We start from the raw sequence: 16,337 nt of genomic DNA, 5'->3' as shown, positions 1-16,337 counted from the left end.
CAGTGCATTTGCATAATGACTGAAACTTAGCACCACTGAAGAAACAATGGGCTGGGAGGTCAGTTCCTTCATCTTGATTAGAGAATTTGCATAATTCAGGTGAGCACAGTAAACCTCAGAGCAGCACAGGTCAGCTGATCTCAGCCTGTACACAAAGAAAATCTGCTGCAGCTCTCAATAGAAATTATTCTGAGCTGTGAGTCACTAAAGCCACTAAAACTGATTTTAGAGTTTCCCACCTGATGAATGCCACTTTAACATCGTCCCCCTCCCCATTTTCCTGGTCAGAGGCAAAATCACCCTCCACAATGTAGGCAACAGAAAATAGAGCTATTTTTTTATTTTTTTCTCTTCTCATGTTTTACTTAACTGATTCATGTGTAGTGCCTTTGTTATAATTGAATTTAGACTGAAATAAAGTTTGTTTCCTATATACTATCATTTAATTATTACAGGTTCAGTGAGCTTTGCACAAAAACAGCTGGTGGAAATTAACTTTTACTTTCTTACTTTGAGTACACTTCAGAGCCTGCACTTGAGTAAAGAAGTTGCTTCATTACTTTTACTGGGGTATTTTTTTAACACTAGTATCTGTACTACTTAAGAAGACCTTAAAATTATTAAATATATGTGGACTATGCTTAAAATCCAGGTCTGTGCCAGGAAACCAATAATTTTAAATGAACTCTATAAATTCTGACGAGCGATCAAATATCCAACCACAAGCTTGCTTATGGCTATCAAAAGCATCTGGTCAAGGTGCAAGATGCTAAGGGACATTTCACCAAACATTAGTGGGGGTGTATGTATTTGAGGATGAAGACTTTTGACACTGTGTGGATTCAAGAAAATCCAAAAACAAATTCAAACTGGTGTAGCCATTTTTTATTTTTTCAAAGCCAATAAAGATGTGTGCTTTACCCTGGAAAATGAAAAGTTCAAAGAAGCCAGTAAAAGCTCATTCATCCCCGTGTTCGATGTATGTAAATGTCTGACCACAATTGTAGATATGAGAGTATGTTGTCTGTTTCTTTATATTAGCCCTGTGATGGACTGTCAGCCAGTCCAAGAATACCAACACCTGGGGTATACACGAGCCCACCATGACTCTGGATGAAGGGATAAAATGATAACATTAAAAACGGAAATATTGAATTTCAGAAGCATGACACTTAAAAAAAACCAATCAATATATATATATATATATATATATATATATATATATATATATATATATATATATACACACAGACACACACATATATAGGTCTAATTTAAGAATTAAAAAAGGCACACTCTTTTCCCTATAAAGTACGGTTATTCAAAGTGGGATGAAAACCGTTGTACTCCTGGTATATTTTGATATATATCCTGGTATAGATCAATGGACAACATGCAGGAAGGGGTGGGGATATAAGGAAATGTGTTCTTGATTTACATGTTTACTTTTTCCATAAATAAACAGAAACAGCAATGATATCAGAGATAGTAAGCAAATATATGAAAAAGAAAAAGTCTTTGCATTGTTCTTCTGTTGCTTCATGCTTTGTATATGTTTTTGAAGTAAGACGGTCTAATCAATGTTTTGCTGCACCACATGGAGACAAAGCATCAATACAAGTTCATAAATCCCCAGTAAATAGCAATACAATATTTCCCCTGATATTTCTGTGAAATAGTCTGTGCCTGAGTCATCGATTAAGATGACTGTGGTTGTCACACATTACGCATTTTTTTTTTAAATTCCTCTGGGTATATTTTGTTTTATTTGACTTTTAAGTGGCGAGTCAAACCAGCATAAATGGCTCTGGGCAATTTTCAGGGCTAGTGTTGATGTTTTCCGCGATTATACTGCGCAGGTCCGCTGGGTGATCCGCCCATGGCCTGTTCAATTCAAAAATTATTGTGTAAAGAAAACAAGATGCCTGTTTAAGTATGTAAATAAGCCACAGCTCACAACACGCTCCACTATCCCCAGACCAGGTCCCTGAGCGCATGCGGGTATCCGTGAAAACGTGCACGTGCATTTGTGTATGTGTATATGTGCGAGTGTGTGTGTCAGGGCTGGGATTTCGGGTTAAATATTCAAAATGGCGGACGGAGGAGCAGCGAGTCAAGATGAGAGTTCAGGAGCAGGTAATGATTACAGCATTTTACATATTCATACTCATATTCAAACTGTGTTACTCACAATTTATGTTAACGGCATACTGATGAAATGCAGATTGATTAGCAGATATGGGCGATATTAGGCGCTGTTTTAGTTTACACACAGCTAGCCAACTGTAATTTGACAGAGGAGGAAACGAGCCTTTGCAGTGCGACGGCAAATTACATGGAAACATGCCTCCCCCCCTTTGTGTGATTAGACGGCTGTACGCCGCTACATATTCATACCTCTGTCGACAAATACAATTTAGCATATTTTATTAGTAATCGCCATCGTGGCTCTGGTTCATGTATGACATATTTAGACCTTTCACGAACGCGGTTTGATTGAAATGATTATGCTAGGTGGCTAGCGTTAGCTGCCGTGCTAGCGCTTGGCTTTGTGTTGATGCACACACCGAAGCTTTTGAAACGGGTTTGCATATTCATTTTAGCCGAGTCGGGCAGCGGCTGCGCTCGTATGTTTTCAAAGGGTCGTTTATAAGGGAGGAGGGTGTTATTTAATCCAACTGTAGCAGACCTTCCCTTTGTTAAAGACACACGGAGTCAGCTCGGAGTGCTTGTGCTCGACGTGATTTTTATAGCGGAGCGTTTTGCCCCAGCCTTTTGTGTGCTCGGCGCAGCGGAGCCACGGCACAGCCTGTTGTGTTATTCATGCGGGGCCTGCCTGCCTGAGCCAGAGTGTGCGGAGTTCAGCGCGTTACAGCAGTCGACGAGGAGCACACAATAAATGCATGTCAACACAATAACGTGTCACGACGCCGGATGACTTTTCAAATGTGGCCTCCCGTGTTTCATTTGAATACGGCTGTCCTCCAAGCGGCTAACTGGCTACAACTTGTCAGCCCTTTATCGGCTAACTTTACGTACACGGCGATTTTATTTCAATTTTTTTTAAGTTTAGTACAGATACATATATAGTAAGATGTTGAGATGAATGTGTTTGACATCTTTATTTCGAAAGTTAAACAGTTAGAAATTTGGGTGGAGCACTTTTTTAAAAATATTATTATTTTAAACTTGAGGTGGGAGTAGTCATCGGCTTGGTCCTGGTCTGCCAGGCGAACTAATCCATCTCATTACAATGTGTGTAATTTATTTGTGCAGCTTTTAATTGCGCCTGACGTAACGGTTTTGAGAACCGGGTTTGTACGCGTCATGCGTGTTTGTTGCTGGAGTTCTTGGGCTGAATTCAAAGATTATACCTGTGTATCCCCCACCCGCCACCCCCAGGCACAGGGAGGGGTGGTGAGGCCCACTTCCGGAAGGCCACAGTAATAACAGGCAGGGCATTCTTATTATTCACTCTGCTGCTTTCATGGCCGGGCAAGACACAGCTTGATGGCACTTTTTCTTCTCCTTTAGTCCATGTAGCTGAGCTTGCTGTTTAGTTTGTTTTATAGAAGCGTGTCTGAGGTCTGTAGTAACAGTAAAGAGCAGGTAATTATCTTTGCTGTTCAACTTTTTATATTTGAGAAAATGCGCCAGAAAAGCTTTTGTGTGACACATCAGGTGTGTGTGTGTGTGTGTGTGGGGGGGGGGGGGTGTTCTTGTCTTTTTTTTTTTTTCTAAGTGGTTTAACTGGCTCATTATCTTATAATTACAGAGGAACGTATTGTCCCTTAGCAAGTTAAAACAAGGTTTAGGTTTGGTTTTTTTGTTAAGGATTCTTGAATAAGATTGAATTCTTTCCGATGTAGATACACTCATTTCAAACTTTGCCCACATTGTTAGCAACTTTATGCGCAGACAGGCATTACAGGCAGTTTCCTTCTATATTGCAAGACAGTTATGAATCTAAAAGATATAGATTGTTTGAGAAGAAAGGCCATAAATGGTTTAATATTCAAAATAATGCTCGAAGTGTTACATTCTAATGTGTCTGTTAGCATTTTGACTGTCTGGAATTTAAAAAAAAAATCTTGCATATTAAATTTGGGCACTTAAGAACATACGAGAAGTAATTCTGTCTTCCTCACACTCAGTCTACTTTTCTCATTTAACCAGTTTTACAGTTCCACCCTCATTCCAGCCTTGTAGTTCCATCATGAATATTCATTGATGTAAACACAGTTGTTATGAATAATGCATCATTCGCCGTAATAAATTCAGGACATGCCATCTCAAAGTACTGAGAAGGCCTCCATGAAAGCTCCAGTCAGACGACTTCTTCTTTCTTTTTTTTTCTTAAATGGAGGAAAATTATAACCAAAAAAAGAGCTCTTTTGTGCCCTCGGGTTGTAACTACTTGTTTTGTTTTTGGTGATCTCTGGTAAAGAGAGCAATTCCTTATTAAACAGTGCAGCAAGGTAAAGCAGATGTTTCCAGCTGGTCTTTATCTGTAAAAACGGAGGCTTTTTAAGACAAATGACACACTAATTTGGAAGATTAAATCAGACTCTATATACTAAAGATTGGAAGTAGTCACATTGTTCCTGATGATGACTGTCATGTGCTTAACATAATTAAGATCACTAGTATTAGTAAACATTTGTATTTCATTAAAACGTTTTTTTAATGCTGCAAACACGATATAATGCAAAGCACGTTAAGAAAACAGAGGCCTTTTGTCTGAAAATATCCAGACTGAAATATCATTGCAATAATGCCCGTCCTTTAAATAGCTGAGATTAAAATGTTGGCTTGTATCAACAGTCAGGAAGCTGGATACTTTTTTTTTTCCAAAGGAAAAAGGCTGCACTGTTTTCCTATTAGACAAAAGTAAAACACACAACACATTAGGGCTGCACGATTTTGCATAAAATGAGAATCACGATTTTTTGGCTTAGAATTGAGATCACGATTCTCTTTTCCAGTATAAATATTTATTGCACTTATTAACTGCACATCAACTTCGTAACAGTTGAGACTGAACATAAAAACAATAAATAAACATAAAAACAACAAATGTCTCACGTTTTGTTGTTGCTGCAAAATGTTGTACTGCTTGAAATTCCATCTCCACCGTTGCTCGACACTGCGTGTATAGAGCAGGTAGTGAAACAATAGAAAAATAGTTGCGGGACGGCACTGTGTAGCGTTTGTCTAGGGTGTTGATCATTTTCCTAAATCCCTCGTTTTGCACAGTGTTGATGGGAGCCATATCTTTGGTCAGGTCATAAGTAATAGCCTCCGTAATTTCTTTGTGCCTGCGGGAGTTCGACGTGTATAGGGAAGCGCTGTATAAGGTTCCCGTTATTGATGTTTGGGTGGTTGACCGGGACGGATTTTCTCCTGTCACTTTCTCGTCATCCCTGACGTGTTCTCCGTTGTTTAATCCCTGCTAATTTTAGCATCACACGGCACAGCTTCTGTATCACGTGGTATAAGGGTCCGCCCTTGTCATTTGTTGAACAGGAAGAGTGAGCGCTTGTTTTCATGCAGATTACGTCCCGGATCAAAATGCGGTACAATCGTGGTCGTCGTCAGATCGCACATAAGTATGAATCGAGATCGCGATTTTCTAACGATTAATCGTGCAGCCCTACAACACATTAATAATCAAATGTTCATGCATGTGCATGTGTGTCTGAATTCAGACTGTAGTACTGGTTCATGTGGCTAACCTCTGTACGTGCCTATTTGAAGTAGCTGAGTTGTTGTCCCTGAGAAACTTCACTTTAATTTGGTTAGATTGAATTTCCCACCTAGCCTATAGACAGTTGGCTAATGACCACCCTAGAGAGATACCACAGTAGCTTGCAGTGATGTTAGCCCCATTACTGTTCATCAAATTACACTGCTTCCAGTGTTTGGCTCATTTGTGAGCTCAGTCCACTGTTGCTGCTTCGACCCTCTGTTGTCAGACTGTTTGGGTTTAATACACTGACTGGTATTAAAAGCGATTTTGAATTGTTTGGGTATTCATTTTGATGCTGCATTAAACCACAAAGCTTTTTGCCTAGTTTTAATTGCCTCAAACTGAATGATTATCTGTCGTAACCGTACACCAGACTGTTCCAAACCAGTCTAAGTATTTAAGACTGATCCAGATGTGGAAAAGTGGTCTGGATGTATTTTATATTTAAGATGAAGGATATAGGTAGCAGGACAGAATGTGGATGTGCTAATTAAGTTTCATTCTGTCTCAAGTTGAATCTCTCCGCTCACATTAACGGCTCTGCAGTATTCAGCCAGCCATCCCATATTACTGCACTAATGAGATAGCTATTTAGAATTCTCTTTGCAGGGTATTTGTATAAAGCATTGTTCCACAGCAAGGTTTTGCAAACCCATTCAACCAAGTAGCTGTACATGTGTTGGAGTGCACTGCTGATAACTGTGTCTACTTCTCCTTTGTTTTCTCATTTGGTTGCATTAAGTCAAGAACAGAAGACTTATTTCTTAACCTCTCCTGTGCACTTTGTTGAGATGGCCTCTTTGAGACTTTGCAGGCTAGTGTGACATTTCCCATAACTGCCTTAGTAAACAATAGGCTTGAGTCAGGCTAAAATCTATTGTATGGAGGCTCAACACTGGACATCAGTACACAGAAGTGTAGGTATACTTTCTAGAAGCATATAAATGAAGGCTATTGGTGTGGTCTGAGGCTTTGTGAGCATAATAACAATAGTGGGGGACTGAGGGGTCCAAACCCCAGTTCCTGGGGTTGTCAAAACAGAGCAGAGGTTTCTGACAAAAATTCCCCCCATTCCAGGGTGCATAGCGAAGAATATAAGGTCAAGCAGTGTTTCTGGAGCTTGACCCTTTTTAAAAACAGTTGTCCCTAGAGTTGTTAACTAAACAAATATGTTTGTGTTTGTAATTATTATAAAAATGTGCCTTGAAAGCACTCACACAAATTATAGAATTACAATTACACCAAAGGATATACTACACAGCTCTTACTTGCCTTCTTAATTGTACCACTAGAAATTCTGCCCATAATGGAACATAACAGCTATGTCTCCTAATGCTTATATGTTGGGAAGTCTATTCATAAAGTTATCACAACTTAAAAAATTCTTGACAAAGTTTCAAGCAGTTTGGTTTGTTACAAGTCACAATGACATCTGTCATTGTGTATATTAAGATAAAGTTAAATAAAAAAAACACCAGATTTCATAAAACGGTAACATGCTCTATAAAATATAGTTAAGATGCCTATGCATGTGTTTATTTGGCAGACGGGCAATGACACACAAAAGAGAGATCTGATCATTTTTTTAAAGCACAAAAAGGCCAAGAATGTAGAAAGACCCTCAGAAATATCAAATCAAGTCTTAATTAGAAAGGAATGAAGTGCTTATAGAAATGTTTCATAATAGTGTCATCAGTCAGAGGCAACAGAGAGGTTAGAGCTGGACAGAGAGTTGAGGACAGTCAGAAAGAGGAGTAGAGTCTGGTAAGTTTGCTGAGCATTTATTTCTTTTCTTAAATAAAGGGTACGCTCTTATTTAGATAACCTATTTGCTACCAGCTACAAGATGGCACAAGCAGATTAGCAGCAGTAAGCGGTGTTCTCTGAATTTCTTTAAAAGTCCTGAGATGCACAAAAAGAGAGCTGGGTTATCTCTTTTAGTGTTCGGGTTGTCCGGGTGGTTTAGGCAAGGCGCAGTAGACGCACTATGACTGCTCGCAAGCTGTGACTGTTACCTGGACTTTTCTCACCTCTATGTCTAATCTGTGTCTGGCATTTGCAAACTAACATCTAGAAGAGTTCAGGGCTCCAGTGCGTGTGTGTGAAAGTATATAAAATGGTAACATTTTTGGTTGTGGTGGGAATTTGTAACAAAAGCTGCTGAATATTCATCGGTTGAAGATTCTCATTTGTTTGGATTTCAGTTACAGTAAACCTCTTACTTTTGGGTGTTCAATCATTGGTCAAAATCAGATGTTTTGAAGATATCATCTTGAGCTTTGGGAATAAAAATAATTGGCAGATTAAATGATAATGAAACTAAATCTTAGTGGTGACTCTAATGAACAACATCCATTTGCCACTCAGTTAAAATATACATTATACTTCGCAATGGTTGTGTTTGCAGCTATTTGGGGTATGTCAGACAAAAAAATCTCAAGGGTCTCTGGCTATCTGCAGTTTAGAGATGGCTGCCATTATACCTTGGTGAGTGAAGGCTTGCTTGTGCTGACAAAGGTGTGTTTGTTTTCCAGTATGTACTTTGTTAAAGCCACTGGGGCCTTCTTGGCATTGTTTCCCTTGGTCAGCTAGTATGTAAATGCCTTTCGTCAGGCAGGAGGATAAGTGAAGAAGTTGATTAGAGCTTTAGCCAGGAGCAGTTGTTGTAGATTTAGTTGGTAAGCCCCTTCCCTTCTAGACCACAATACAACCATGCATTCCAGTCCAGTCGCTATGACTCACTGGACACCAGTGCAGCACCGTAACCGAGCCGCTTCCCTGCTGTATTAGCACTCGGCGCTTGTTGGAAATGAATTTAAAAGGGCTTCAAAGGAAATACTATTGGAATGTAAAGCTAATTTAAATATGCTAATCCCCAAGCACAACATAAACGTACACAGCAACAGCCCGCCACCCACTTTCTGTAGCCGCTCGCTGTGGAATGCCTTAGCCACAGGGGGTCTAGCAGTAATGACAGGCTTGTGGTGGATTAATGTGAAGTTATTTATTTCCGATTGAGCAAGCTCCCCCCTCTTGCCCCCCCCCCCTTAGAAATTGGGCCAAGTCTCCATGACTCCTGGAGATGTTCTGAGCGAGCAGTCGTAGACGTTCTATTAATGCAGTCCACCTTGCTAACATACCCAGACCACCTCATGGTGCATTCTGGGATCTCTTCAGCCCTTTACCTGCTCTTAGCTAATTACTTTTTAGGCCCGCACTCGCACAGTAATTGGTGTTGTGCTTCTGCCTCCCCTCTCTCTGCTGCGCCAAGTGCTAGTTTGAGCACTTTTTTTCTCCTTCTCCTCTCTATCGTCCTTATTCCCCTGTTTTTTATCGTCCTCCAAAAGCCATCCAATTAATATGCTAATGAGCTGATAAATATTTATAGGGGTTTAAATTATGCAGAAAGCTTTCAGAGCCCGGTGTGAAATGCGTTGCTCGCAGGACTTCAAAGCCTTGCATTGCTAACGAGGCAGGGGCAGATTTGCATACGGCTTTAATCAGCTGAATACTGATTATGCTTCATTATAGAGTTGGAGGAGGAAGGGTGGGGGGGCGGCAGCAGAGTTGGAGGAGGCCGCCAGCTGCACTTGTCGTTTGTTTCATTCCAGCAAGAGAGGGAGAGGGCGAACTTTTTCAGAAGTACAGACAATCTTGGCACACGGGAGAGGGGGAGCGGTAGAGAGAGAGTGCACAGTAGGCACAGTAAAAGAGAAAAAGGGGCAGAGCCATATGAAAAGAAAAGCGCGAGCAGGGAAAGGCACGGAGAGCTGTTTGCCTAAACCCCGTTGGCTCTCTCAGTGCGCGTATCCCAGTGTTGCTCAGTGAACCGTGCGGTGGACACTGCCACTGTGTCTGTGTGTAACTCTGGTTGTATTGAACTCTGCTCACTGCTGACCAGTGGAGAGTGAAGAGAGGAGGTGGGAGAGCGCCGGACACCCTGTCGGTGGGCTTGCCCAGCCCAGGCAGTTTTACTTGATAGGTTCAGCAGCCATGCTGGAAAACGCAGGTGGAGCAAGAGCGGGTGAGTTTTTTGATGAGGTTGTAACAGAGCTCACCTGGACTGCACTGGTGGTCGATGTCATTGTGCGATTATGTTGCATTAAGACCTCATGAGTCTGCTGCTGGGATTTTGTTTTTTTTGTTGTTTTTTTTCTGTTAGTTTTTTGGAGATTAGTATTGTTCAGTGCTTGCTGCTTTAAATGATGAATGCGACTGAAATGCTATTGTTCATTAAGAATATCCTGACGTGCAGTGATGGTTGTACTCAGATGACAAAAGTGAAAGTACGCCTGAAATCAGAGAATAGGTTCTTCTGTTTGGCGGCAGTGCCTGTGAGCATGTCTCTGTCTGGCTCTTTCAGATGCTAAAGTGAATAATCAGTCAGAAACTACTAAATGTGCAATGGAGAGTGGTGACGGGAACACCGGTGAGTGATCTCCAGCTTTTTCTCCCGTTATCTTCATTTTTAAATCAGAATGTGTTTAGTTTTACCACCTCATTCAACAGGTTTCAGAGTCATAGCCAGCAATTATTTGGACATTTTAGCAGCTCAAGTCACAGAAACCCCCCCCCCCCCTGCTGTTTCTCTTTGTATGATCTCATTTTGAAAACATTGATGGCAGCTTTCCAAAAATGCTTGCTAGCAGCTCTCTTTGTCATATGAGGCATTTACCTCACAGTGCATTATGTCTGAATATTACACGCTTAGAGTGAAGATCCAGATTCATTGCACAGCTTTGTACTCCTGCTGGGTAATGACACATTAATTGATGTTGTTGACAGTATTGTTTGTTTATGCTCTTAAAATATATAATTTTGTTAGCTAGTACAGATGCTGCCACTTTATAAAAATATGTTTTTAGAGTTTTTCCTCGTATTTGAAAATGGATTCTTCTTCTCTTGTCAGTGATTTCTTCTTTTTTCTTTTTTAATTTGTTATTTTTTGTTGTTGTTGTGTTTTGTTTTTGTGTTGTTGTTTTGTTTTTTTTGTTTTTTTTTTTTTTTACGGCATACGTTGTGTCAAACAGCACATGGCATAAATTCAAATTTTCTTTTCTCAGGTATCCAAACCAATGGGTTGGATTTTCAGAGGCAGACGGTGCCCACCACAAGTGCAATCACTAATGCACATGCACAAGCCCTCCTCCAACAGGTACCACACTGTGTACAACATTGCATACTTGACCTTTTTAAGTAACTTTTTGTTTTCCTGTTTTTGTGGTGGGAGCACGTTTGGTTTTGGTGTAATGTCACACATTTGTTGTAGCCTCGAAAATGAGGTGTGAAGTTTGAACAGAGGTATGCTCATCTTCACTCAAACATGCACAAGCAGAAAGAGTTCATTTAAATGAGCCAGGCTCTCCCAGTGTCGCCTGGCAACAAGGCAGATTAATCAACCCTGTATGCTAATTAGCTGCTCTGTGGTTGCTCGGAAACAGATGGCCGAGAATATGCAAATCTATGCAGAATTTACATGCACTGCATAACAGTTATTTTAATTAGCATCTCAACTCTCCCCTCCCTTCACTTCACTTTTCTTGTCTCTGAAGGCTGCAGCACATTTTAAATACCCACTTTATCGCTGCCTTTCTAATTCAAATTCCTCTCTGCGTTCAAAGACCAAAGACTCATTTAAAGAAAGCCACTCAGGTAGCATGGAAATAGAACGTTTCATTGTTTTCACTAGTATGCTTTTTTTTTTTTTCTTTTAATTTAGCGGTGCTTAATGTTTGAATTGAATATTCATTGAAATTGCTTTTAATTAATTTCATGTTGGCTACAATGACATGAAGTTAAAACTCAGAAGATCTCGTCTAAGCCTCCCCCCCTCTGCTTCACCCCCACTAGTCAAAGTCGGAAGACTCGGGTGCTCTTCCGACCTCCGTCCAGCAGAGCGTATTGCCTCAAACCCAGCTAATGTTGGCCGGGGGACAGATTGCTGGAGTAAGTTAAAACCCTGGTTGTGTATCTTGGGGTGACACCCCCACACGGTCAATCACAGCTGGGTGACGAAACAATAACTTGGCTGAAGCTGGCGTCTTCTCTGCCTGTCTGCCTGTTCATCCCTGTGGTTAGACATAGTCTTTGTGTCTCTGCACTCGCCATTAAACCAGCCACATGACACATTTCATATCCAGCCATGGCCCAGGGATGGTTGAATGCAGCTGCAGTGCGATGTAGGATTGAATGTTTACTCAGCATGTGGATTTGAGTTTGAACATGACATCAACATGCTCATTTGCACTTGTGCCTGGCTCAGCTGCATGAGTCTCCATCTGCCTGTGGAGGACCATATGTGTGTTGCCACATTATTCAGTATAACTTTGATACCTCTGTTAAAAGCTAAGTGCAATACTGTTCATTAGTTTTCATAAACAGTCACTAGTTTGACATGGTAAATTTAAAATAATAATTAAAAAAACTGTTTCAGTATCATTTGTAAAGGTGTATGAACACAAGTCGGTATAATTAGAATAGACAGAGCTGTGGTCTAGTTCAGTGAACTGGAGCAGCCACCGAAACAATAAAACAATTGTTGGCAAATGCATCAAACAATCCGATCAACCTGCTGCTGTTCATAAAGCCAGACCAAGGCACGGGTAATTAAAGTGCCTCTCTTATCATACATAATGATGAAAAACCAATATATCAAGACTCTAGTGAGTAATATTATGCACACATGAATTGGATTTCTCTAATATTTCACTGCAGTATTGTACTAGCTTTGGAAGGCTATCGAAGTAAAGTATAGTGACAACACTGACATACTTACTAACTTATCTGATGATCATAAGTTACTTGTATTAACACTTACGTGTCTCTGTTTTCCTCCTGTCTGCCTCAGTTGAGCCCAATGCAGCAGCAGCTGTTTCTCCAGCAGGCCCAAGTGCAGCTCCTGGCTGCTGCCGTGCAGCATTCTGCCAACCAGCAGAACAGCACCACCGGGGACAACATCTCAGCCTCTGCAGCCACACCAATTACCCAGCTGCCCCTGTCACAGCCCATCCAGATTGCCCCTGTAAGGCTCAATCCCCTATGCGCCAGAGTTCCTGCAAGCTCTGAAAAATGTTGTACCGTAAAGTGTTTGCAAGCTTGTAGCCCTACACAACACACAAAAAAGTAAAGCTGAACATCTTTCCACATACAAACAATAGACATGAAAAGTCTGTGGTGAAATTAAATATCAATATTGTTTTTTCAAACGGTATGAAGGCCATATTGGATTATTTGAAACTGCCTTTCTGGGAGCAAACAAGGCAGCTAAAGAATGAGGAAAACATGCAAATGACCTAAATGACTCGAGCTTTCTCTCTTAGACAAAATGAACTGTTACAAACAAAATAGTCCTCAACATCTGTGGTAATGGCTTTGGCAAGAACGTTTATTCATCAAAGTAGTTGAGGACTGCACTTTAATAATGGAACTGCTACACTTATAAATATGTGGAGACACATTACACATAGCTTAATACATATTTGTTTGCTACCCTGTCAGAGCAATAGAAAAGTAGAGGTTGTACCAAATTACACATGATTAGAATAAATGTAGACATTGTGGGACAATTTTACATGAAACAAAGTTGTGTCAAAGTCTTTAGGATTGTGAGCTTTATAAACAGTTAGATGGTTGTTTTCATATTTTTTGCAGTCTTTACAACAGCAGAATCTAAGTCTGCCCCAGTTTGTCCTGGTTCAGCCTGGCCACCCTATCGCCACGTCACTGCAGCCTCAGTTCATTATCTCACAGGCTCCGCAGGCCCAGCAGGGTAGGTTGATCTGTTGCGCTGCAGAATTACAAGGAGAGATGTACTCAAGTATGGCTATCGAAGCTTTTGTTTAATCTTTCCTTTCCATCCATCATCCCCACTTCAGGCATATTGCAAGCCCAGAGTCTTCTAACTCAACTACCTCAAAGCCAACCTAACCTCCTGTCGACTCAACCAAGCATCACCCTTGCAACTCAGGTTGGTAATGATGCAAGTACATCTTTTAAACTAGCTTTAAAATTGTCTTCAGTTACTCTGGTAGTGCTTACATTTGACAGCTTGACAAGTTTTTTTTTTTTTAATGATTTATTCTCAATAATTTATTCTTTAACTCTTTTTAAACCTACAAAACAGTCACATTTGCTGTATTTCTCGTCTTTCCAGCCTGCAACCCCAACCCGCACAACAGCAACCACACCTATTCAGTCCCTGCCTCACAGTCAGACGCCACCCAAACGGTTGGATACTCCCACTCTGGAGGAACCTAGTGACCTTGAGGAGCTGGAGCAGTTTGCCAAGACTTTTAAACAGAGACGTATCAAACTGGGCTTTACGCAGGTGTGTGCTGAGAGTCAGTCAATCACCATAAGTTCAGTTATATTTTGACTTGCGGATGTGGGCATTTCTTTAAACTGCAAACACATGGCTGTTTTCATATTCAGATCATATTCAGATCTTTGTTCATGTAATATACCACTATAAATAACTCACAGGTAAATCTCTCCTTCTCACAGGGGGATGTTGGCCTGGCCATGGGGAAGCTGTATGGAAACGACTTTAGCCAAACTACTATTTCTCGCTTTGAGGCCTTGAATCTGAGCTTTAAAAACATGTGCAAACTCAAGCCATTGCTGGAGAAGTGGCTCAATGATGCAGGTTTGTCTCTGACCCCACCTGACTGTGCAGCTGATCACTCTTGCTTTCTCACATTGGTGCTTGTGGGTGGGTTGTGTATGCATACCTTGTCTTTACCTCCCTTCCTTTTCTTTGTGTCAATGCTGTTTGTGCAGAGAACCTGACATCTGACCAGTCCCTGTCGAGCCCCAGTGCCCTGGGTTCCCAGGGCATGGGCATAGAGGGAATCAACCGCAGACGGAAGAAAAGAACCAGTATCGAGACCAACATTCGAGTGGCCTTAGAAAAGAGCTTTCTGGAGGTGAGAAACACACACTTCGGAACTCCATATTGATTATATAAGGAAAAGTTTGGTTATTCAGTATCTGAGATGATCACATTATACACTTTTAGTCCTCCGTTAATGGTAGAAAAAACACAGTACAGCAGTTTCCTCAGTGCTGACAGGGAATCTCTGGCTTCTTTGCCCTCTTCAAGCAGAACCAAAAACCTACCTCTGAAGAGATCACCATGATCGCTGACCAGCTCAACATGGAGAAGGAGGTGATTCGGGTCTGGTTCTGCAATCGACGACAGAAAGAGAAGAGGATTAATCCTCCCAGTAGTGGCAACAGTGGAGGAGGCAACACCCCTATCAAATCTATCTTCACCCCCAGCAGCCCTTTGGTAAGACTGCCACTCACCAAAGGGATTCTCAGCACTGTTTAATACTGTGTTTAAAGTTTATGTGTCTATATGTGGATCACGTTAGGAGACTTAACGTAAAATATGGATGATGCATCTGGGTCTGAAATGTGAAGTCATTGTAGAAGTACCATAAGATTTCATCCTGTCTCTTGTCCTCTGTAGAACTCTACACGAAAAGAACTTCAGTAAATATTTGTCTAATAAGTTTATTCTTATAACTTATTTATTCCTTAGATTTACATCATGCATAACACAAAATAGTGTCCATATTGCAAATTTTAGACCCATTTGTAGTTAGAAAAAGCAGTGTGATTTTTAGAATTGTCCTGTTTCTCTGATCCACCTTTTGTTAAATCTAATTTTGGGATCATTCATCTTTTTATATGTACTGTCTCTGATTACATGGCAGGTCCTTATATGTTCTGTGGGCTCAGCTAGAATATCAGAATGTCGACCAATTTGTCTTTCGACTTGTATTTAAATCCTCCAATTCTCCTTCTTTTGCCCAGGTGGCCAGCACAGCAAGCCTTGATAGCAGCCCAACTATTACCACACCCACCACTCTGACTGTAAACCCAGTGATGCCTCTCACCAACACCAGCATCCCCAGTTTGTCTTTCACAGGTGTGTGCGTGCACTATTCACTTTGTGCGTGTGTGTATACCCGATGGTAAATGTTGATTAAAAATTCACTTTAATTTCTTTTTATCTGCCTTCAACAAGGCACGACAGTTGGAGCCACAAACACTGCATCTGTCATCTCAACTGCGCCTGTGGTTACCACAGCAACAAGCTCTCTGTCTTTAAGCACGTCCCAGACGAGTAATCAGTCCACGAGCACGGAGAGCAAAGCTGGCACGCAGGCGCCAACCATTGTCACCCAGGCGCCTTCATCCATCGCTACCAGTTTAGGGACGGGTCAGGTGATGGTGGCAGCTCCGGGGCTTTCTGCCGCGTTGCAGGGGGCCGCCTCGCTACCCAGCGCCAGTTTTGCAGCTATGGCTGCTGCTGCAGGGCTCAACCCAGCACTGATGGCATCTTCGCAGTTTACTCAAGGGTTAGCATGAGCTGTGTTCATATAAGATCTTTGTGAAAGCCAGACAGTTGTTGAGGTGTTGTTTTTGTTATACTACATGATCTTCTTTGTGTGTCCAGGGGTGCCCTCCTCAGTCTGGCTCCTGGCGGCCTGGGCAGTGCACTGAGCCCTGCTCTCATGAGCAACAGCACTCTGGCTACCATTCAAGGTGAGCACCTGTTACATGACAAGTCATTGAATTA

At 41.3% G+C, this 16,337-nt stretch overlaps 1 protein-coding gene across 2 annotated transcripts in view; it reads left to right on the top strand.

The window, feature by feature from the left end:
* Positions 1–2,006: 2,006 nt before the first annotated feature.
* Positions 2,007–16,337, top strand: part of pou2f1b (POU class 2 homeobox 1b) — a 22,068-nt gene continuing 7,737 nt past the window's right edge. The window contains exons 1-13 of one of the 2 annotated variants that reach the window (XM_082508269.1): positions 2,007–2,136; positions 10,113–10,178; positions 10,813–10,904; positions 12,597–12,770; positions 13,400–13,517; positions 13,624–13,715; positions 13,902–14,075; positions 14,252–14,393; positions 14,528–14,673; positions 14,853–15,038; positions 15,569–15,683; positions 15,783–16,116; positions 16,215–16,303. In XM_082508269.1, coding sequence (XP_082364395.1) covers positions 2,091–2,136; positions 10,113–10,178; positions 10,813–10,904; positions 12,597–12,770; positions 13,400–13,517; positions 13,624–13,715; positions 13,902–14,075; positions 14,252–14,393; positions 14,528–14,673; positions 14,853–15,038; positions 15,569–15,683; positions 15,783–16,116; positions 16,215–16,303 — 1,774 coding nt within the window. In that variant the 5' untranslated portion in view covers positions 2,007–2,090. Of the gene's footprint in view, positions 2,137–10,112; positions 10,179–10,812; positions 10,905–12,596; positions 12,771–13,399; positions 13,518–13,623; positions 13,716–13,901; positions 14,076–14,251; positions 14,394–14,527; positions 14,674–14,849; positions 15,039–15,568; positions 15,684–15,782; positions 16,117–16,214; positions 16,304–16,337 lie in introns of both variants that reach the window. The other variant, XM_082508268.1, reaches the window with a different exon arrangement.

This window comes from Aulonocara stuartgranti, assembly GCF_965226115.1.
Source record: "Aulonocara stuartgranti genome assembly, chromosome: 16".
Lineage (NCBI taxonomy): Eukaryota > Metazoa > Chordata > Actinopteri > Cichliformes > Cichlidae > Aulonocara > Aulonocara stuartgranti.
The sequence above is the reverse complement of the archived record's forward strand: the minus strand, read 5'-3'. Positions and strand labels throughout refer to the sequence as shown.